At 36.0% G+C, this 25,152-nt stretch overlaps 1 protein-coding gene across 3 annotated transcripts in view; it reads left to right on the plus strand.

Moving 5' to 3' along the window:
- Positions 1-25,152, plus strand: part of Ih (hyperpolarization activated cyclic nucleotide gated potassium channel Ih) — a 485,037-nt gene that overhangs the window by 328,183 nt on the left and 131,702 nt on the right. For 2 of the 3 annotated variants that reach the window (XM_090406366.1, XM_090406365.1), the window contains exon 5: positions 14,558-14,641. The exons of the other annotated variant lie outside the window; for it this stretch is intronic. In XM_090406366.1, coding sequence (XP_090262492.1) covers positions 14,558-14,641 — 84 coding nt within the window. The remainder of the gene's footprint in view (positions 1-14,557; positions 14,642-25,152) is intronic. 3 annotated transcript variants of the gene reach the window in all.

Raw genomic sequence — 25,152 nt, forward strand, 5'->3', positions numbered from 1 at the left:
TACAACAAGTAAGGAGATTCTCTTGGTCTGAACAAGGCAAGTATTACATACAATCACAGCAGTGAAATTGTGATTTGTATATAATAACAAGTATTGTTTTTATCTCCAGTGAAAATATACACCTCCCCCCAAAGGCAGCCAGTCTTGAATCTTAATTCTTATGTAATCTGTTCATTGAGAGTTCAGGCAAGTATAGAGCGATTTGCAGCTACTAAAATTAGGTTGAAAAAAAAGTGTTGACGTATAAAAAATCGAGGCTAGTCAGCCAATGATTATCTTCCCGCACGAAACATACTCCTTTGAACTACGCATAATTTAAAATAAACAGAATGAAATTCTTTATTACAGTTTAACATAATCAAAACATTCATATAATTCAGCTAATTTTCACGAACCAATCAAAACAATTGATGACAACAATCCTTTCATCAATTCAGACGAATGTGTGCATACTAGTGTATTGTCCCATTCAGTTTCTGATGCTACAGTTAATTCTCAACTGCCAATCAAAATCTTGGATAGTGATGACATCAATCCTTTATTTCAAAGGTTTGATATGTCATCTGAGTCAACCATTTCTTCTGTAGTTGCTAGGGATATCAATCCAGATTACTTAACATTTTTATCATCTTGTGTGTCTATGGTATCATTTCTTGAATCTGATGTCAAGATAGAAATGAAAGATAATGCATTTTATTTCACATCTTCTAATGTATCAACTATTTTTCCTGTATTAATTGACTCGTACAAACACCGAAGTTTCAGTGTAATATATGATGATACATCTGGTTGGTCTAATGTCCCAAGTTTAAGTGATCAAGACTTCACAGTTAGGTGCCATCAGTCCCATAGGGAACATACATGTTTTATACAGCCATATCCCAATGTAACTGATAGAAGCATGTGGAGTAAACTGTGTTGTGCAAGTTCTCCTAAGACAAAGGAACTGATATTTTTAAATGACTGTAATATATTTTATAATTTTGATCCGACGAAATTATATAGTCTATATTTCAGCATTGCAATGTGTTCTAATGTTTTTATAATATGGAATAGAAAATATGGGGGAATTAAGAATGACAGATTATTTAGTAACGGATTAAATGAGTGTGCAAGGAATAAATAGCGCAGAAATACATACACAGAGATTGCTGTGCGATATACAAAAGAATGTGGGAGAAGATCAGGGACAAAACAAACATCAGTGGGGATAAAGGATGTCAAGTTAAAAAGGAGCAGAAAAGATATTGTGCTCTATGGGGATTCTATAATTAAGGGTGTGAAGGATGGTAGTGTAATTAGAGCGTGTTATCCTGGGTCAAAGATTAAGGATATAACTGAGGCTGTGAAATTGCAGAAACATAAAGCGAGTGAGATTATTGCATTATGATCTAGGTAGCGAAAGATTTTCTGTGAGACAGTATTTGAAGGATTTAATGATAGCAATGAATGCAAAGAGCGAGAGTGGAAAAATCATGAGTGTGTTACCAAGATTTAATAGTGATGAATTAAACAGAAGAGCAATTATAGTAAATGGAATGATGTCAAGATTGTGTAAAAGCTTCTGCAATGAAATGAAACTGAATCATTTTATAAATGTCTGGGATGAGTTTGATAAAAGGAAGGAGTATTTTAAGAGAGATGGTTTGCACTTAAATGGATTGGGCGCTTGGCATTTAGAACATGTATTGATAAAGGATAGAGTAAATGGTAAAAAAAATGGGAAACGGGATTTGGTAGGGAGGCAGCTGATAGAGTCAACTGTAACTACTACTGAAGTTATTAATCGATGTGAATTTGGGATTAATTTAATCCCAAATCTGTTGCCGCGGTATGACAGAGAAGAGTTGAGAAGGAGGGCCATAATTGCAAATAACCTTATGCGCAGGTTATGCAGGAGGCGTGGTGTGGAGTTTGTGGACGTATGACGTGAGTTTGATGGGCGAAAGAACTTATATAAGATGGGTGGTTTGCATCTGAATGGATTTGGTGTGCTGAGACTGGAAAAAGTGTTGCTGAATGAAGTGAAAGTGGATGTGTAGGATCAGGAAAACTAGAGCTATGGGGGGGGGGGGGTATGCAGACATCAGGGAGGCAGTTGAGTGTAAGAATGTGTATAATATGCCGGAGCTAGTACGAAGAACAACAAATCAGAATGGGATAGTTAGTATAAGGCAGGTACAAGATAGGGGTGGGACTTACAGGCTTCTGCACTTCATGTATTCTAATGCCAGGAGTATTAGGAACGAGAAGGAAGAATTTTTGGCCTTGATTGGCTCTTCCTGGCCACAGGTTATTGGCATTAGTGAGATATGGCTGACAAAAGATGATATAGCTAGTGGGATAGAATGTAAAGGATATAGTGTGTTAAGGAGGGACAGAGAGAAAAGAATGGGGGAGAAGTGTTATTGATGATAGCTGATGAACTGCAGCCAAGGAGAATGGAAGTTGAACTGCAGGATAGTGAAGAGAGCACATTTGACGCTGTTTGGTGTGAGATTGAGACTAGTGGAACAAAATATACTGTTGGGTGCTGCTACAGACCAGGTGATGGAATAGATGCGGAGATAGTACGCATAGACAAATAGACGCAATGAGTGGAAGGAGGGTAATTATTATGGGGGATTTCAACTATGGTAACATTGATCGGAAGAAGGAGAGGACACATGGGAGGAAAGGAATTGAAATTTATGCAGTTATTAAGGGATAACTACCTGAGACAGCATGTAATGGAATATACTATGGGTTAGAGAGTAGTTGACCTAGTAATTGCATCTGAGAATTGGACTGTAATGAATATGACCATGTTGCCACCAACTGGTGAGAGAGTGATCATAATGTCTTGACCTGGGAGGTGGCTAAATGTGTGGAATTTTCAATTAAGTAAGGGTACATGTAGAATTACCGGGCTGGTAAGTATGACAAGCTTAGGATATTGCTTGGTTCAGTGCCATGGCATGTAAAACTGCAAGGGCTGAAGGTTGATAGTGCATGGGAAGCGGTAAAGGAGGTAATGGCTGGAGTTTGAAGGAGGTAATGGCTGACTCTATACCTAGAGTCCGGATAGTAAATCAAGTAGGGATTAAATGGATGAACACTATTAAGCTTGAGCTGCAAAAAAAGAAACAAATGTGGAGTGAATTTAAGGAGAAAGGTTACCTGCAGGCATATGAAAAGTATAAAACACAGGCCAGAAGGGTAACGAGTGTGGTAAGAAAAGCAAAAGCTAATTATAAATTAGCCACCCAAGTTAAAGAGAATCCCAAACAGTTTTTTTCGATATGCTGCAAGTAAAAGAAAACATGTATACGGCAGAATGATTTTAAGGAATGCCAATCGTAGGGAGGTAACTGAATCAGTTGATATAGTGGAATTACTAAGCGAGCACTTTGCAAGAGTATATCATCCAGGTGGTGATATTGCAGGAATGAAGAAACCAATAGCTTATACGGGAATTGAGATGAATGAAATGGAGGTGAATAGTATATTACTAAACCTTAATGTGAATACATCTGTGGGATTGGATGGTATACCAGCTCAGGTCTTACATGAAGTGGCTAGAGAATTGTCAGTGCCCTTGACCATTTTGTTTAATTTGAGTCTCGGGTCTGGGTTAGTCCCGAGGGAGTGGAAAGAGGGGAAAATAGTTCCACTGCATAAAGGATGTTCCAAGACTGCTGATGCAAATTACCGACCGATCAGCATGCCAGGAATAGTTGTCAAGGTTTTGGAGAAAGTAGTCAAGAGAAAAATACAGGAATGGATAGATGAAAATTGGATACTTTATGGTGGACAGCATGGCTTTGTGAAGGATAGATCATGCCTCAAGAACTTGCTTACGTTTTATAACACAGTGACGGCTGAACTGGATAAGGGTAATGGGTATACAGTGATACTGCTGGACCTTGCTAAGGCCTTTGACAGGATACCACATGGAATTCTAATCAGTAAACTGCAGCATGTGGGGATGGATATAGGATTGGTCAGATGGATAGGAGGGTGGTTGATGGAGAGATATCAAAGAGTAGTTTATTCAGGGGTAGAGTCCAAAAGACGACCTGTGACTAGTGGTGTGCTGCAGGGTTCTGTTCTTGGACCACTACTATTTAATTTGTTCATTAACGATATACAAAAGGATCCGAGAAGAACTGTTCATTTGTTTTCTGGTGATGCAAAGTTGGGTAGAGCAATAGTGAATGCACATGATGTCAAAATTTTGCAGGATGATTTGGATAGATTGGAAGACTGGGCTAAGGAGAATGGATGTCAATTTAATGTGGTAAAGTGTAAGGTTATGCATTTTGGGGTGAAAAGATTGGCAGCAGTATACCACATTGGTGGAACTGTACTCCAGGAGATTGACGAGGCCAGGGATTTGGGAGTGTTGGTGGATAGGGAGTTGAAGTTTAGGGGGAACATTGCAAAAGTGGCTAAATCAGCTCATCAACTCACTTGGTTGTTGGAAAATACTTTGACGAGCAGAGACAAGCAAGTTATTGTTCCTCCGTGTCGAGCCTTGATAAGCCCCATCTTGACTACTGTGCCCAGATCTAGGCGCCAGTGTTTCTTCTTGATGGGGAGGAGGCGAGTGACCAAGATGATAGCAGGTCTATGGAATGAACCTTATGAGAACAGGTTGAAGATTTGTGGGTTGCAGAAATTGGTTGATAGGCGGAAAGGGGGTGATATGATTGAGACATTAAAATTACTGAAGGGTTTCTATAAGATTAATTCAGAGGATATGTTTCCGAATAGGACTGGTGGTGGGAGGACTAGGAACCATCCATGGAAACTGGGAAAGAGTGTGGTTAGCAAGGGTGTTAGAACTAGGTTTTTTACTTGGAGAGTGGTGAATGAGTGGAATAAGTTGCCAGAGTCTATTGTGGGTGCCGTGACTGTGAATGAGTTCAAGACAAAGTATGATAGATACTGTGTTGATGTTGAATAGTTGTTCTTGACATGATGTTTAGTGCCTCTCTCTATGAGTCTAAGGACTCCTTGGAGTTGCCCGTAATAATAATAATATAATCTCAGCTACTTCAACAAATTAATAGAATATTCTTTCTAATGAACAAAATTGTTCATTAGTGTATATATATACATGTATATATATATATATATATATATATATATATATATTGAATCTGACGTCATCAAATTCGATCTGCTGCTCGACATCGCAGGCCACCTAGCGCCCCTCTCTGAAAGTTCGTAGAAATAATGCATAACAAATTCACATTAAGAAATAATAATTATATAATTTACTGGTAGTTAAATCGTTTCGAAGGTTTAAAATAGCTTACCTAATATTCTTTGAATAAATTTGGAACAGCTATTGTAACTTCTCATATTTCTTTCTTGATAATATAAAGATGCAAAATATAATTTAATTTAAGATAAACGTTTACTGAAATCTGACGTCAGCCAATATGCTGCTCTGCCATCGCAGGCCATCTAGCACCCTCTCTGAAAGTTCGTAGTAAAGATACATAAAAAATTCACATTCAGAAATCATTAATAATTATATAATTTAATGGTTTACACAGTAAGTCCTTGACTTGCATGATTAAATCGTTTCGAAGGTTTCCGCACAGATTTCAAAATCCGCCTAAGTCGAATGGTGCTTAAATACGATGCATTTTAAACAAAACTGTTCATTTGAAAGAATAATTGAAGTTCTGTTTATGAAAACAAAACTTGAGAAAATGAACTGTTGGATCCTACTTCGTCTTAATCTGTACCTTGGATCCGACATGTTATTTACTACGATGTTCTTAACCTAAAAATAGTTGCTAGTTGGTTTCTAATTCAAATATAGAGAAAATTTATATTTAAAGACTGCGCCACTCTATATCTGAATTAGTTTAAGAATTGAAGAAAAATCAACCCTCAGCTATTTCTCCTTAATATATATACTGGCCGAGTATATTTGACTTACTTAATTTACCCGCTTTGGTTCGAATATTTTATGAATGGTGCAGTAAAAGAGACTCAGGCAAAATACAACTTTTGATTAACAAAAAAAAACATTTAATATAAGCTATATAACACATACATAAATTCTACTCCTAATTTAAACAATAAAAACAAGTCAAATATTAAGCCAAGTCAATCACATTAGTTCAACCTTCCAAGCCTTCACATACACTTTCTCAGCTTCTGAGTTACAAAGTTCCTACACATATATATATAATAGAACTTCCTATCTAATCAGTTTTCACACACTTCTCAGTCATGCTATAAGTTCAAAATATCGCAGGCACTAATAGTTGAAAATATCTCTCTAACAATTCTTAACTTCAACTCTCAATCACGAAGAGTTTCCACAGTTGAGGTTAGGTTAAGCATAGCGTAATTAACACTCAATTCTTCAAGCATTGAAATAATACACTAAGATAGTCCTTACCGGAAATAGTTCCTAGTACATCAAATACGTTGTGAGCAAACTTTTAAATTATTTTTATTTCACTTAAGAACACATCTACAAGACTTATCCACTGTTATAATTAAAACACTATCAATCGCGCTTCAGAAATCCAGACATCGACTGCAGGGTACTTCAACTATCCTTGTTACCACTCATAAACTAATTAAAACACTGTGCGGTTCTCCTTAGGGCAAATCGGAAATAAGTCGCAATTCTAGACCAACTGGGTTTATTCAGAACTCTTCCTTGAACGTCCAGCTTTTTATATTATCCGATTACAGCATCAATTTCCCTTTTATTATTACTGCTGGCTTCACTTTCAGCTAACTATAAAATTCACTTCATCCTTGCTCACTTATAAAAATTATCCTCTTAACTCCTGCCCTTAAGAACCTTTCATTTACTTCTACTTCTCTAGTTTATGCCCTTGCTTCCTTTCACTTCCAAGTTTCCGTCCCAACTCTCTCTTGTTACCTCTTATATTTTTTTTATTCTTTTTTCAGCCCTCGCTCTGTTCCACTCGCGCTCGTTTATTTCACGCGTTTCCATGACAACAAATAAACGTAAACATTTTTGCTAACGTTACATAAGGTTATACCACTACATTCGGTTATTACATAACGTTAAACTTTCACAAACAAGAATAAATAGAATATTTGCATTTCAATAAATGCGTTGTTAAATTACAAATACAAGTTCTTATAATATTGACATAACAATAAATAAAATAGCTTAATAATATTTAATACAGAATCTTATTACTATTAACACATATCTTTGATTAAACAATTAAATATTAGATATAATTAAGGTAATTACATGATATCAAATTATAATTTAAGTTATTTACATTAAATAATATTTACAAATGTAGCCTTTGTGATGGAAGATCATGTTGGATTCTGAGCAAATAATAATTACTCTAATATCTACATAATCAGAATCCAACAGAACGCTTACCCAGTATCTCCTATCGAGTCTATGAATATAAAATATGTAATTGTAAGAAAGCTAATATAAATCTAATACAAGTACACTGTACTAGTGCATATTTACAGGCCATACAACTGTAGCCCCCCCCCCTCGTGAATCAGTTTATGGCATGCAGTAGCATCTTGAGTTTTTCTCTTGTATAAACATAAAACTTATCGGCATTCCTCATTGCATGTATTCAATTCAAATCATCAATATTTTTTCCATTTCTTCTATTAATACTCTCTTTTCTTGGATGTGATCGCAGATTGCAATTGATTAACTCTTCGTGTACTTCATAATGCGAACTTTTATCTTTTACAGATGTCTAACAGTAGATGTATTCATTTTAAGCTGGTGCAATGTCTCGGAACTTATCTTTTTTATTTTTCGTCATTTAACAGCATCTACTCTAGTCTCTTAGTTATAAAGCGCCTCTTCTTACTACTATGAATTCGTATTTATTCTCATCACTTTTATATTTCTCAGACATATTTAGGGTGTATTTTGTTTTCGATAAGTAAATTACGAAGGTTCAATAAAAAGAGAAGAACTTGCGCTCAAGGTAGAAACAAACAAGATGGCGACGACGCCATGAGTCAGCTTACTAGGAAAGTCATATGTTGTGTTGAAAGTGACACTTGATAGAGAACATCTCTCAGTCGAAGCACAGAATCTACATAACTGGAATCCCTATAAGTCTGGGACTTATTGTATATCTATCCGTAAATTTTGTAAAATATGATACTGTTAACGTAATCAGGTATATGTGTATCTGATATATCGCTTTCTTTACTCTGGTTGCCTTCCCCACGTTTAAAATAGATTGAGTATATATAAACAACTTCAGTATTGTTTGGAAATCTAATATTGACTTCACGCGAAAGCCGCCCACAAAAGTCAGTTGAATTGTAGTGTAACCGTGTGGTTTACCTGTTTACTTACGAATATTTTTTTAGGAGTACCTAGCTGCATTCTCAGTATTTATGGCATCGCACTTAAAGATTTGACTATTTCTAGAAATAATCAGAAGAAAATAACGTTGTCTTACGGTGGTGAGCAAAAGAACTTTCTGCTGAGTTTTATTTACAGCAAATAGTTCCCAAAGTACAGGGTGTCCACAAATGTTTACCCTGATTTCAACTGGCTATAATATTTTAACACTGAAACTAACTGAATAAATTTTGTTGCAGGAAACTTGTGCACCCATAAAGTTTCCACACTGGTATCTTCAGTATACTGTTTTTCCCACTAGAAGCGTTGCTGCTGATTTTCTTTAAAAAATGGCTTCAGTACATGAAAAAGCCCAATGTATTCTGGTATTCTGATTCAAGCAGAAACAGAATCTCCAGTTACAGTGCCAACATTGCGTACCACTTTCTGTAACGCAAACGTTTGAAACTGTTTGCGTACAAAGTCTAAATTGTCCAGGAGATAAAGCCAGATAATCGTCCAAGAAGTGAAGAATTTGCTAACCTCATTTTGAACGATGAGGATAATGATTTTTTGCAGCGTGTTTGTTTCTCTGATGAGGCAACATTTCACGTGAGTGGAGTAGTCAACGGACACAATGTAAGGACTTGAGGATCTGCAAACTCACATGCCATAAAAGAAACACATTCGAGCTAGTCCAAAACTCAATGTGTAGTGTGAACTAATGCATGATCGAGTGATTGGCCCTTTCTTCTTTCTTGAAAAAGAAATTAATGGAAATGTGTAATTAAACATCCTCAATAATTATGCCATTCCCCAGCTACAGGAGATGCAACCAAATGTTATCTTTCAACAGGACGAGGCCCACCCTGCTCATTGGTCTTGTGATGTTCGCAATCGTCTTAATCGAGAATACCCGAATCGCTGGATTGGCAGAGATGGTCCAATCCCATTGCCCCGAGGTCACCGGACATTACACCCCTAAACGTGTTACTGGCTGTGCACATGTTGAAGTTGTTCATTGAGTTATTTTTCTATATGTTATGCATTGAAGTCTAACTTTGTGTTCCATTTCAAGTATCCACTGAAGAGTTATATTATAATCAGGATAAACATTTGTGGAGACCGTGTAGTTCTTATACTTTTACTAAGTGAATCTTATTAGTGACCACTTATTGGTAATCTGTTCAATTATTCCTAAAAAGGAATCATTGAAATCAGAGCCTTTAGTATGTTATATATTTGTTTCCAGAAACTTCGTTTAAATTAAATATTTGTTTTCAACTGTATAACTTTTATGTTACTCTTTTATGCCAAGTGACTAAGTGGCACTACAAGGATTATTTTCTGATGTAGTGTTCTACGTTACTGTACCCGACTAGGCTTCTTAAAATTGGAGACTGTGCGTGCACATATCAAACAACACATCTCTCTCATTTAACTGTATGTATTTAGTACTTTTGCTATATTTAACCAGAGTTAATTTAAATCACAACAGGAAGCGTTCCGAGTTGTTTATGTTCAGTTATATAATCTTCAACTCCATGCATTTAATTATTTAACATAAAAATTGCGGCTAGATGGCCAACAAGTTAAAGGTGAAACTGCTAATATTTAACTTTGTACTAACAAAGTATACACGGATGAAAAATAATGGATTTAACCCATACTATAATTATAAATTAAGCTAAATCCATTATTTTTCATCCGTACATTTTTGAGTATAGGATTAAATATTAGCAGCTTGATCTTTAACTTGTAGGCAATCTAGGCGCAGTTTTTATGTTAAATAATTTTAAATAACACAAAGTAGTTATACTTCGCGTTAAAGCAATCACCTTGTTGTATCATATGTAATAAAGAAATAAGCGTGAAATTTTTAAGAAAAAATAATTGACCTGTTTTCTTCCAAGCTGTATGTACTCGATTTTTTGCGTTTCATTTTCATTCGATAGTCGCTGTTTTTCTTAAATAAATTTATATCCGCCTTCATATAAGCTTATCCACTTTCTGTCACAAAATCTCATCAGTTATGTCAAAAACTAGCGATTTTTATTCACTGTTTCAGTGAGTCGAAACTGAGTGATTTTTTTTTGAACCATTCTTCGCTTTATATTTCCAGATATGCCATTTTTCTTTCTGTTCATTTGTTAAAGCGTAACCTTGTGATCTTTAGATATTTGTAAACTTGATTGTCATCAAATTTGAATTATTTTCTCCACATTCATTCCTCATTTATAAACTCTTCACCCATTTAAACTTCCAATTTTTCAAATCTTCTAATCTTTAGCCAATTTTCATCATAATCTCCAATTCATCTTCACTGCTTTTATGTTTTGAAACAAAATTCGAAACTGTTCAATTTTTCCCCACAGAGTAAAAATAAGAGAGTCATAAATAGGTAGCAACAGAGAGAATATTCTGCCTTAATATATATGCATGTAGGTTTTTTTCCTTTTCAAAAGTACGCTAACTGGAAAGAAGTCAACAAACACCCCCATGGGCAAGACGCATCGTGCCATATTTATAGCCTGTATAAATTGGAGGAATAAGATGTGCCCAAGTCAGTTCGACTGTGTCTGAAATGCCTACGAAAAGGGAACTGATGGAGTTTGAAAGAGGCGTTGTGATAGGTTCAGAAAATTTAACAATTTTCTGAACCTATCTGTTCAGAAAATTGTTGACACATTGGACCATCCCAAGTCAACAATCGGTGATACCATACTGAGATGAAAGCGCAGGGAGTCAACTACAAGTGCTAACCGCAGTGGGCGATCCACCACACTCACCAAACGTGACCGCAGAGTGCTACGAATGATAATATGTGAAAATCGCCATTCGTCGGCCGACGCGTTGAATGAGGAGTTCCGGGCATCGACAGGAATATCCACAAAAACATTCAGAACCGAGACTCACAACATTGGTTTCCAAGGACCGCAATATGCAAGTCTCACATTACCCGAACCGACATACAGCGTTGTCTTCAATGGTGCAATGAGGGTCTACAGTGGGACATAGAGTCTTGGAAAGCTGTGTTATGGAGTGATGAATCATGCTATACCTCTACCGAGCAGATGGACGGGTGTTGATGTAGCGAATAATTAGTGAACTTCTCTTACCACAGTGCGTAACCCCCAAATATGGAATTTAGAGATGGCGGTGTCATGATATGGTTATGTTTTTCCTAGTTTGTCCTCGGACCTTAGTGATGCCACGAACATTGAACTCCGATTGGTATCTGAATATTCTGAACAATGCAATACTTCCTACTTTGTGGCATTTCTACGGAACTGAACCATTGTCTCTTTCAGAAAAATAATGCATCGTGTCATAAGGCTACTGCTGTAACTGAGTTATTTGTGGTCATGAACATTATACTTGACTGGCCTCTACAGAGCCCTGATCTTAACCGCAGTGTGTCGGTGTGACACACTGAGAGAGAGAGAAAGAATTATCAAGCTGCCCAGATTCTTTTCTACCACTTTTACGATTGATTCCTTCGCTTTTTTCAGCTTGGAATTATAATTACAGTTTTTATGAACATATTTCCTTTTAGCTTGTAGGCTAAGGCGATTGATATTTGTAATAATGTATCATAATGACTTTGCTGTTATAGGAAGCATTCGACTTAAATTATCATTAGATCTTTTAAAATCAGATGCTGATCAACTGATAAACCAGATATCCGTTGCTAGAATGGGAATGGGAAATACTACAATTTTGACATCTGTATACTGGGATGTGGAACTTTGTAAATACTTTCCTGGTAAACTAATACCTGTGGAAATATGTTTGGATCTTTAATATACACAGATAAATAGAAAAGAAAAAGAATAACTTGTCTAATTAATGATTTCCATCTTGTGGCTGACTGTTACTTGATTACTGTTTCAACTCTTAAGTACAGCTGTGTTTAATTTCATGTTTTTCTTTGTGCGGAATTATATTTTTAATGACCTAAATCAAATCAGTTTCATAGCTCTAATTTTGCAGTTTTATATCTACATAAAAAAAACATAATGACTTTTAGCATAATTGCAAATTTTCAAAATTCGCATTTGTAATGATATAAGTCCTTTCATTTTGTGGCTCACTTTACGTTTGCTATCAACAACATCCGAAAATAATGCAATAGTGAACTTTAGAATCTTCTTGGATAATATTATATTTCCATATTTTTACCTTCCATAATATTCTCAGTTTGGGCGTTATAATAACAGTTTTCTCTAAGGTTTACTTACACAAACTGTTACCAATATAGTTTTGAACGACTGATGAAGATACGTGACTCCTCTTCACTTAAGATGTTGCTTAATTTTATGAAAGTATCAACTCAAGAGAACAGACAAGGGGGATGGGGGCGGAAACGGAAAACATGCAGCAATTACTAAAACTTGTTTGAACATGCAAGGCATTCTAGCTGTATGTATATCTAAACTGACAACGAAAGCAAATAACTAAAATGGCGCTTTGATATCTACCAAACTATCCTGATTTCTTCAGAAATTTTCATTGTATTTGAAGCCTGGGATGCGCCAGGCTACAAATACAATGTGGAATGTTAATATATACCAAGGTCTCTCTCTACCTTGATATATATTAACTATAAGCCATATTTTAAGATGGAAATGATAGAATTCATATAAAGTAATATATACTGATATAGAATGCATGATATGTTTAAGCTTCGAATTTTGGTCCAATCATTCGTGCACTATTTTTGTCTTCATCAGTGGATACACAATAAGAGCAATTTCTTTTGATCATTCAGTCTGTTCACTTTGTTCTGATCAATTCTGTTTCTTATGCTCGTTTGCTGTTTTCAAGAAAAGTGATTCAATAATATGTTCAGAATTATTTCGATTAAAAAAGGATATCAAGGTCATTTCAAAAGAATGTTACCTGAGCCGTGTTCAGAGGTGGAAAGAGTATTCATGGAAGCTTATATAGAGAGGGGAATTAGGTTTCCTACGCTGAAAGGGGAAACATTTCATTAGTTTGGCAATAAATCAATTGGATACAGAGACTTATTTTATTTATTGAAAAATCCTCGCATCGGTGAATTGGATATTCAGCCGAATATTACTGCTATAACTGGTGTTTCATATTTCACGTTTAAGTTTTTAAAACAGTAATAGGAGCCCCCATTAATACCATTATAGTAATAATATTATTACCTAGTAATAATATTGTTTTGCTAAATTTAATTTGTATGCCCTGGGTCAATTTGTTCAAGTTTACTTAACTAAGATCTGTTATATTTATTATTTTCTATATTTTCCTATTTTTTTTTAATTAAAAAAGAAAAATATTCACGGCGTGATAAAATGATCGCCCTGATTATTTAAAACATCTTAATCTCGTTTACCATATTTAGATTTAGCATTTTTACCTTGCTGGTAAATATTTAGACTGAGCGAAGTTTATGTAGGACGAGAGTACTTCTAATAATTCGTTCCGGCTTCAACGTATCAACTATGGCTATTCCTGACTGGCGTCGAAAGTAAATAAATTGCCAGGTAAACTAACACGATTTTTTGTGTTATTCTGGTCCCGTCACATATATTAATAAGTGTTGATCACCTGTGTGTTTATTACCTCCGTTGTGCACCATGTTGTCTGTATATTCACCATAGCTTTCTGCTTTGTTTTTGTCTTGAATTTTGTATTGGTTTTCCCTAATATAAGCGCAAGACTGTATCTTTAGTTTTGAATGAGTTTTGTTTAGTTTTGGCAAATGGCTCAGGGGGGGCAAGAGGGGGACATTGTATGGTATATATTTGTCGTATTGGTGTCTTTTATTCTCTGTGTGTGATTAGTGTTTATTGCTCATCAAATGGTATCCTTAACACATGTACCTCATTTTATATTTATTTACAATACAAACTTCAGTTAGGCTTAACAATGTTAGGCCTATATTGCTTGTATTTTCAGAATGAATTTATTAACTCTATAATTATTAATATATCAATACATTGATTATGTAACTTCGCGATTAAACTTGAAGTAACTAAAGTATATTTTTTTCGTCAATTTAAGCCATTAAAATCCTTGAACTAAATTCTTATCCGGAATATTGATAATAAAAGTAATTGTTATGTCAAAATTTATTTATATCAGTTGTCAAACACTTACACGAATGACTTTGTTATTTCACAAATACATGACAAACGGTTTGAAAGAAAAATAATTTTAGCACTGTCCCTCTCTCTCTCCCTGTTCCAGATGCACAACCTGGCATCGCTAACCCAGAGTACTGGACCATTCAGCTATGTGTTTGATTATTGCGGGGAAGCTTGTGCAGTGAAGGTGGGTGGTAGGGGGCTATCCCTTTTGCTTCAGCTCTCCCTTTTTTGTTTTCATTTTTGTTTTATTTCCTAGCAGTAGAAGAGAGGCATGTTTATTGTAATTATTTATTTATTTCCGTTATTTTATTCTTTACTCTTTCATCCATTATTTAAATGTCATTTATAATGTTAAGCCTAATTTTGCCATAGACGAAAGGTGATTTTTCATGCTACTTTCGCCTTGACCTAAACTAGGCTTAGCATTTAAATTGTATTATCAATGTACTTTTATCTGCTAAACTTGAATAAGTTAACGACAAAATTCTAATAAAAAATGAAAGGTATGAGGTGAATTATTCACTCCGGCTTTATAATAAAATGAAATTGTTGAGAGGAACATACTCGGTGTTTTTGCCGACCACCAGATAAAGTAACTGTTTGCCTTACATGCTTCAAGGAGCCATATAGGGTGTCACTAATCCATGGATACGGATGGCCGAATATCTCAGTAAAATATATATATATGTATATTAAGCCTCCAATCTGAGATTGCTTTCATGATATCCGCCTTATATGCTAGAAGTTTCAAGATATTCATGAAACGATTGTATACGTTGGCTTCTTTATTGCAAACAAATGATCAGTCTCATAACACCTTAAATAAAGCCACTTTTGCTGCTTTGGAACCTAAGTTAGGGTGTTGATATGGATTCAACCAAACTATAATACAGATATATGAATTATGCGTATTCTGACAAATATATTCATTGCAACTCCACGTTAACTTTCTGAGTTACTAGCTATACAGCATATCGGCGGTAAAAAGAGCATTCTCACTGAACCAATAGTACGAAATATGCAATAGTGATGTTGTAATGATTGGTATATCGGCATGTCGTTGCTTAGAATTGCACATCAGTAGCAGTTCGTAGAACAAATTCTTCAAAGAAGTCATTTTCACTTACTATGTACATTATCACCTAAGGCTTTCTAAAATATTGCAGGAAAATGGTGCTGAAGTCTGTAATTTATACCTTTCATAGTGTGACTATGATCATTTCACAGATACAGTACAGTTACGGGGTGGTTTTTGTTTTGTAAATCAGGCTCCAATCTTACATGGAGTTCTTAACAAACATTAATGTGGACTATTGGCCTGATGTTAGGTTAATCCGACTAAATGAACCAGCACAGTTGCAGTAGAATATTTATGTGTAAGATACATAAAATAGGACCTGTTTTCACTGTGATATAGTGTCCAGAACTGATCTTAAGTGGTACTATTCATTTCCGAGTACTTTGCCTTTGGTGTCATATTGCCTACAGCAGTTTCCATGTTTTGCTGCAATTGTCACTCAACAGATTGATGGTTCATATCTCCTGTATAAGTTAGATATCGTGGACTTTTACATGGCTGGAATGATTCTTCAACTTGCCTTTATTTTTTATCCTCCTGGGGGAAACAAAGCTTGAGAATATGTTATAAAATAGTGATAAAAGTAACCATTCGTAATCCACTGAAAAAAAATTCAAGTTGCATTTTTGAAAATGAAGTTCAAATCAAACTTATAAGATACAAAAAATAAATAAAGAAAAATTAACAAAATGCATATGACATATATAAATATGCATTATCCTTAATATAAGTTAATCTGTTAATTCAAATATGATTGTTTCATTTTTTTTATTTATTAAGAGAAAAAAACTATTAGTATTTTGTTATCTTTATTATGAAACTAGCCACTAGCTTTAAAACTATACATACTCATTGGCCACTTGATTACGTGCAAACCTGGACTTTATTGGCTTTCCAGTGATATAACATTGTCGGGCATTTATCAAAATAAATAACGCAATCATGGTTAAATATGTTACGAGGAATGACAGAAAAGTGAAATTTTTCAGGTTGATTATGAGCATCAAAACAGCGGATGTCATAATTACCAAACATTCAGTTCAGTTGGTGTTCTTAAATAACTGTGCCACTCTCCCGATAGTTTTCCCAAACAACTGTCCCGCCAGCGAATTGCCTTTGAAAATGGAAAACAGTTGATTTACCAGATCACATGAGTGTGACAAAAATTGTACAATCGCACAGACTTTCTGCAGTGAATAAATAATCACTTAGTGAAACGGTATTCGTAACTACCAAATCTCAGATCATATATGCTGTTCATTCTCAATTCATTCGAATGCACCACTTTTACCAGCATAAAGAAAAAAAAACGGCATTGCACTGGAAAGAAACGCTGAAATTGGTCACGTGAAGAATGGAGAATTTGAAGGAAAGGTCACCTGATCTGGTGAATCTAGCTTTCAGCTGTTTAACTACTAGTATAATTAATAAAAGATGTAATACGCGTTTTAAAAACTTCGAAAGATAAAAAATGTAATTTTTCATAATGTATCCTGTATAAACCACGAACAGAAAAGGCAATAGCAAACTGTTATATATAGGTTGTCCGAAAAACAACTCTGGGGTTTTCAATGAAATTTATTTTATGACATTTTGAAGCCGAAATGTATGTAGCATATATCATCAAAGTACAATATCACAAGTTTGATTACCTCTTATTGTAACTCAATGTGTGCACTATTTACATCCCTACAGATATCAAAACGTAATTGCACCTCAGACAACACTCCGATAAGTATATCCACAGAAACTGCTGTCATTCTATGGCACAGGTGGGCAAAGGACTGGGTTTGTTTATTGATACACAATGCCTTTTATGTAGCCCTAAAAGAAGAAACACATTGGAGTCAAATCGGGCCTAAGTGGTGGCCAAGCAATAGGACTTCCTCTGCCTGTCTATTTGCGACACCACAAAAGATAGCACAGTGCGTGTTATGGTTCGCAGAAACGAAGTCAGTGACAACTATCCAAAGGAATTTCAGGCAGGAGTATGGTAGGAATGTTCCGCGTGACAACTTATGGATGCAAGTGAAATCAACGGTTCTTGGAAACAGGAAGCGTTTTCAAAGGACACTCACCACAACTAGGGCGTAAGACTTGAAACGAAGTCGATTGTCTTTCCAGCGTAGCCCAAAAGGTTCGTTTCGTAGTAGTTGTCCATTAAACATTCCTAAAAGCACAGTTCATGATGTTGTTCACACGCGATTAAAACTTCATGCTTATAAACTGCAGCTTGTTCATCACATCCAGCCGAATGATAGGACATGAGGAGTGCTGTTTGTGCCATGTTATACCTCATTGCAGAACATGGCGACTACCTCCAGAGAATTTTCTTTTCTGATGAGACAACGTTTTATGTGCATGAAGCTGTGAATCACCATTATTGTCTGGTGTGGGGGGATCAGAAAATCCGCATGAACTGGCGGACGTTATCCGTAACAGTCCGAAAATCAACGTCTGGAGCGGCATCATGCATGGTTGCATTGTATGCAATATTTTTCCCATGAGGAGATCTGGATATGCTAGAGAACTTTGTGTTTCCCCAGATTGAGACAACCATCCAAAGGAATTTCAGGCAGGAGTATGGTAGGAATGCTCCGAGTGACGGCCTCATTTTCCAACAGGATAGAGCCCTGCCACATTATGCAGCGATTCTTCATATTGTGCTCAACTGATTCCCAGGAAAATGGATAAACAGAGGAGGTCCCATTGCTTTACCACCGCGCAATCCCGATTTGGCTCCAATGGATTTTTTTTCTGCGACTACGTAAATGATATTGTATATCAAAAAAAAAAAGGATCCAGTCTCTTGCCCACCTGTGCTATAGAATAACAGCACCCACAGAAACAATTCCTGTGGATATGCTTACCCAAGTGTGGTCTGAGGTGGAATTCCGTTTTGATGTCTGTAGGGGTGTAAATTATGCACGTATTGAGTTACACGAACAATTAATCAAACTTGTGACATTGTACTTTGATAATAATATATGCTACATATATAAAAAAAATCAGCTAGCGCCTTCTTTTCCTGTATAAGGAGTTGATGAAGCCATTTTAACCCTATCTAACTTTTGGAGACTGAATGGGCAGTTCAGTCTTCACTGGTAGCCAATCAGAAATATCTGGTCCAAGGCTATCACTCATTTAATCGGCACAAACTGAAGAGACAGCTATCAAGTGCCGCCATCTCGTGGTCTAGCCCTAACACAATATTTTAATGTCAGGAAATAGTGTGGATGCCAGAGATCGACTAACTCGGGAACCGGTAGCAAAAAGGCTTAGAAAATGTTGTGGCAACTAGATCCAAACCCGTCTTCTTTCTTGCGGTCAAGCGCCATGTAGTGCAAACACCACTTCCTGAGCTACACAGGCTTCCACATGTCTGCTTCAAAATGTCGTAAAATAAATTTCATTGAAAACCCTGGAGTTCTTTTTCGGACACCCTATATATATATATACACACACGCATTCATTCATTCAACTAATTTCATATGGCTGTGATGTACATTATCAGGAATAAGTTATAAATTAGAAAGAACTTCTATTACCAGATTTCCAACATAATTGCAATACACAGAGCAGACTGAAAAGTGAACATGAATATCCTATTTAAATATCATTGATAGAGATATCGCATTGCTGAACTGTATTATGCTATGTCTATCATATCCTAGTGCACTGCTTTTAAGTCTTTAATGGTGATCAAAGTTGGTCTCCGTACACTGTTGCACTGAGTTGGACAAAATATCATTTCATCAGCTTTGAAGCACCACACACGGCCATTTAATTTAATACATGGCAGTCTTGTGAGTTGCTAAAGTACCTGATGTTTTTCATTAGCAGTATGATAGGCGAGGCAAGATTTATGCACCCCTTCCGTTTTTCTACATCTTTAGTATATTCTTTCATTCGAATTTGCTCGATCGTCCTGTTTTTCCGACAAAGAAGATGCATATGCTATACATTTTGCATACTACTTGCATCAAGTGATAAAAGAGGCTGTTTCGATGAAATTAGCATCACAGTTACGTTTGTCAGTGAAGAGAAGGCCAACTTTTATGCTACCGCTTGAAAACATGTTATCTTTTCTGGGACGTTTTTTATATCAGCTAAGCTAACGTCTCTTTTATTCCCGTATATTGGGAGTAGGCGAGGCCGTTTTTAGCCCTATCTAACTTTCGGAGACTGAGTGGGCAGTTTAATCTCCACTGGCAGCCAATCAAAGATAGCTGGCTCAAGGCTATCACTAATTAAGTGACACGCAGTGAAGAGAGACGGCTCAACAAGTGCCGCCATCTCGTGGTCCCTAACACAATATATTTAATGTCTGAAATAATGTGGGTTCTGTGGTCGATTTTCTTGAGTTTACGGAGCGAAAAACCAGAGTTTCCGGGAGACAAAAACCACTTGCCCATGCCAGAGATCGACTTACTCGGGAACGGTCGAAAAAAAGGCTTAGAAAAATTTCCTCTAGTCGACGACTAGATTCGAAACAAAGTCTTGCTTCGTGCGGTCAAGCGCCGGGTGTGCAAACGCTACATCCACTGAGCTACACAGGCTCTCATTTTTATATAAGGTAAAGAAATTTTACTTCTGTGGGCTGTGCAGGATATATATAGACATAGCAGACATTGAATTAGAAACCTTTATTCAGATATGCGTCAATATCACTTACGCAGCGTATATGCAAAATACTTGATCATTTGCATCGCCACGTGTTCTATGCAATTATTTAAGAATGCTGCTGGTGAGTAATCATCAAAAACAAAAGATCTTTTGGAGTTCGATAGAGGGCTTGTTGTTGATGGTGTCTGTCTGACTGGAGCCACGATTTTGAAAAACAGCAAAGCTGACTGGTTTCTTAAAAGGTGAGATATCCCAGGTGTTTAATGTTGGAAAATAACCCACATTGCTTGTCTAAAAGTCGTGACTGTGGTCCTAAGATAGTCTGTCAGGAACGAGATCGCCGTCGTCTGGTAAGGTTTGCATGGACAAACAGAACTTCCTGTATGCAGCAATTGAAGCATTTCCAATCCATATCTCACCAGAATAGGGGCAGGGAATTAGAGAGGGATCGGTATTGGCAGTCGCATGCCTATATGCACATTGCTTGTCTAAGATGCGTAACTGTGGTCTTAAGACAGTGTGTCAGGAAAGAGATCTCGTGGTCTGAAGAGACTTACACGGACAAACAGAACTTCCTCTGTGCATCAGTTGAACGAAGCATTTAATAGAGGCTCTTCCCGATCCATATTTCACCGAATTATGTACAGGGAATTAAAGAGGATCAGTTTTCAACACGGTATTAAATAAAAGTTTCAAACTTAGTGGACAGTATGTGTACATGGAATCTTTAGAAAAGAAAGCCCTTGAAAAATATCATACAAAATCTAAAATATGGCTGTAAGATAGGTTGACAGTATCCTGTAATCTGACGATGTACTAAACAAAGTATTTATCGCTTCGTAATGTTCTTAAATAGCAAGTTTATATCTATATGAAAATTATTATTAAATTTATATAATAATATTTTTTCTGTGCATGCGACATATACTACATCGGACAGAATGGACGATTGAAGAGATTCGAATGAAAGAATATATTAAGGATGTCGAAAACCTAGTTTATCATACTGCCAATGAAAAACATCAACATCAGGAAGTTTGGCAACTCGCATGAATGCTGTATATTGAAGTCTGTGGCTATGTGTAGCTTCAAGGAACTGGCTGGAATCATGTTATTGTCCAACACTCAGTACAGTGATAACAAATGCCTTATTTTAAATCAGCTGTGGTTATCTCACATTGATTTCAAAGCTGTGAACTGGTTATAATAGACATAACACAGCTCAATGAACGTGTTTGATAACTCAGTGCGATTTTGTAGGTATTGAAACCACTACAGTAGTGGTCTATAGTATAGTATAGTATTGAGACCGCTATAGTGGTCTGAATACCGAAAACTTCCCACAGAACTGCCAAACGACAGAAGCGTACGTTTTCAACTCAGTGCATTGTTCACCTGTATTTTTAAGTCAGTTTTGCGTACTTCGGGTGTTATGTTGGAATGTTACTTTTTATAATTTATTTCTGATGATGTACGCCACAAGAGCATAGACTATTGTTGAGTAAACATTTTGGTTCTTTTCGTGGTTCATACCAGATACGTTGTAATGGAAAATTCACGCAATGGAAGGCTTAATTTCAGAGGATGTTTCATCGGCAGGAACTTCGACAAAACAACACATTACATTTATACGAATTGGAATTTTCTTCCTATATTTAAACTATTCTATTCTATTTTTAATTGTAATTGTAATGAGTAGGAGATCACATCCTTAGCCGCATATGAATTGGTAACAATAACTTCCAAAATGCTCAATTGTATTATTATTAAAGACGTGTTTATTATAATGATTTTGCATTTAATATTCGAATTCTTTGAAATAAACGTTGATATCTGAAGTATCTCCTGTGTACTACTTTTGGTTCTGATGCACTACGGGTTTGGTTAAAATCTTACTCTGAAATCTGACTTGTCACACCTGAGAAGGACGTAATGTTTGTTTTTTCGTTCCGATTTCTGATGATCAACCTGTCTGTGCAAAGTTGAACAGCCAGAAAAAAAGGAATTTGTTATATTCCAAAAATATGAGAAAGCTGCATGTCCTAAACAAATTGTAGGGGTGTAGTGATTTCAGAAATGGCCTAAACATAGTCGGCAAATTTTTGAAAACATGAGCTCTGTATTCAGACGTTCCCTTTAGGTAAGGAATAAATATCAGCTTGTTGACAAAGCGAGTAAAAGTGAAGGATTATGTTTGCCAATGCATAGTGTTGTTTGGGTTAGAACTTTTGTTGATAGGTTTTATATAATGTTGGCTTATATTAAAACTAACGTTTGGAAGAAACGGTTACCAATTCAAACGAATTCCAATTGTGGGCGCTCTTCTTCTGCCACTCCAATTGAAACTTGCATTGTAACTTGTGTTCACCACTGTCAACTTTTCATTAAATGGAGGATATCATTTCTGTTCTGCTATACTGATGTTGGAGGTCTTACTACTGAAACAATTTTCGTTTTTGGTTTAGTAAACGTTTTTCCTCTTTTCAGAATATGCGGTCTATGTAACTCTGTTGAAATTGAGCGTATATCCATAGAGATAGACCGTTCGAAAAGAAAAACGTTCTGAATTCGATTCTAATCGCCGACTAGAGGAACTTTTTCTAAGCCTGTATTCGACCAGTTACCGATAAGCGTTTTAATATCGTGGAACCTCAGGTTTTTAATCCTACAAACTCAAGAAAAGCGACCTTCAAACTCGCACTATTTCAGACAATAATGTATACCATTCAGGACCACAAGATAACGGCAGTTGTTTACTGCACTCTGTTCCCTGGATGCAATTAAAATCATCAATAGTCTTAGGCCAACTATCTGTGACTGGCTAAAGGATGGATACTGGCTCCCCCCAGTTTCCAAAAGTTAGAAGGGATCAACGGTCTTGCTTACTCCCTTTAAGGAATAAAAGCAGATTCGTTTAAACTAAACTATTAAGAATTGCTAATATTTGTATGACTGATATACACTGTTTGGTAAAATTTAGACTTATCAGTTGCACAATGACCAGAATACTGGGAAAACAGCATACATCTATGAGTCAGTTTAGTGGTTAGTGTGGTAATCGGATATTAGCATAATAAGCTGGACCATGTTTCACTGGATAACACTGGTTATTGAGATAACTGGAGATGAATCTTAACTGCATTTTATACATAAACTATGTTAGGAGACCAAGTGCATCCTATATATTTACCCTAGCTTTTCTATTTGTTGAAGTAATCAGCCTAATCTGAATTGCCATTAAAGTCAAATTCGGTGATGCAGAATGAGCAGTCAGGTGCATTGATCCATTAGTTTCTAATAACCCACAAATGAGAAGTTTTGTACTGCATTTAAACTTTCTTTCAGAATGCATTAATTATACTTATGTAATTAATGTGACTGCAAATCGCAAAGATTTTGAAAATTAAGAAATATTAAATGTTTCTAATAAAGTGGCCACCGAGTATGTTTCTCCTCATATATTCCTTCTTCATTTGCACACATTTTACCATATGCCTTTTTCAAAAAAAAAAATAATAAAATACCATAAAACAACCTATAAATTCGCATATGTTAATTATTTTGCTCTTTTTCATTGCATATAAAACGTTTATATTTTACGTGATGACATAATTTTGCATATCTGAGAGAAGTATTTATTACTTTGATACTTTTAAGTAGAATCATTCGTAATGATATCAGACATCTATATACACATCGCGAGCTTAAAGAAGCACAATGCATTTTGTCCTCTCCTTTTCTTATCATTTAAAATTAGTCACTCAGTAAATGATCTCCTAATTCACTTAATCCATATAATTCATTGCTGTGTCATCACTGTAACTTTGTTTATGATAAATGAACCTTTCTTCGAACATGCAACAAGACAACGTCTTGACCTTAATTCAGAATACTAAACAAAACAAATAGTACTAAAACAAATTACTATCCTTTGGTTCTGCCACTATGTAACTGGGTAACCAGCTTTCTCTCTGGTCGTTCTCTCCGAGCCATGGCAAGCTTGTTGTTTAACTAAAAGTGCTCCTGAGCGCATCATACGAAAATGTAACCGACCTGAATAACACAATTAACAGACATAATAAACTGGCCTCGTAGTCGTTTTAGCCATAATTCTAAACAACAATATCTTCTAGAACTCTATGATGCAACATCTTACCCCTTAAACTTCTCCTTATCATTATACACACAGCTTCGTTAATAAACTATACCTACAAAAATTTATCTTAATCCCACATACACCAAATGGACGATTTGAAAAGCCTTTATACTGTCCTTTATGGGCTTAGCTGCGGCTCGACTTTCAAACCAGAACATTAGACATTGCTGAAACATATTACATTAGTATCGTCCGGGCAACGGGGTTACAAAAAAGAAAAAGAGGGAGAGAGAGAAGAAATGAATCTATTATTGTATTTATTTTGAACTCCAAAACGTTGTTCTCCTTGGGAAACATTGTGTGAGGAACACTTCTGCAAAGAGGTGGGTGGATTAATGAAAGAGAAAGGGTTAGCAGATTTTCATTGATATTGAGATGGCGAACAGTTGCTTGTGTTTATGGTTATATGGGTTTAGAGGAAAGTGAAAGAAAGGGATGTCAGTTCAAAAGAACAGTGTTGTCTTTTAAAAAGGCAGAAAGCAGAAATTGAACGCCTCTAATAAAGTGATTTGGATAACCTTCTGAGAGAGGGTCCATCAATTAACTGGACCCTGGACCAAACTCTTATGGATGGCATCGGAGATTTAAGGGAAGCTTTTCTGCATCACCCAAATACTCGTAATACACTACCTACTTGCTGCAGTTTGTGTCAGAATTATGCCAATTGCATATAAAATTGTGGAATAATTTTATGTCAATAATGTTTCATCATTCTGACGCTTGACGAAAATCTTTTGTCAAGGGATTTTGTCATGAACGTTGCGAATGACACCAAAAGAGACAGCGACCTTGAATAAATTGGTTTAGGAGTTCTTAAAAGTGTGCTCTACTGCTA

The sequence above is a fragment of the Typopeltis vanoorti genome, chromosome 16 (genome assembly GCF_054136105.1).
Source record: "Typopeltis vanoorti isolate ZY-2024b chromosome 16, IOZ_Tvanoo_1.0, whole genome shotgun sequence".
In the NCBI taxonomy this organism is placed as follows: domain Eukaryota; kingdom Metazoa; phylum Arthropoda; class Arachnida; order Uropygi; family Thelyphonidae; genus Typopeltis; species Typopeltis vanoorti.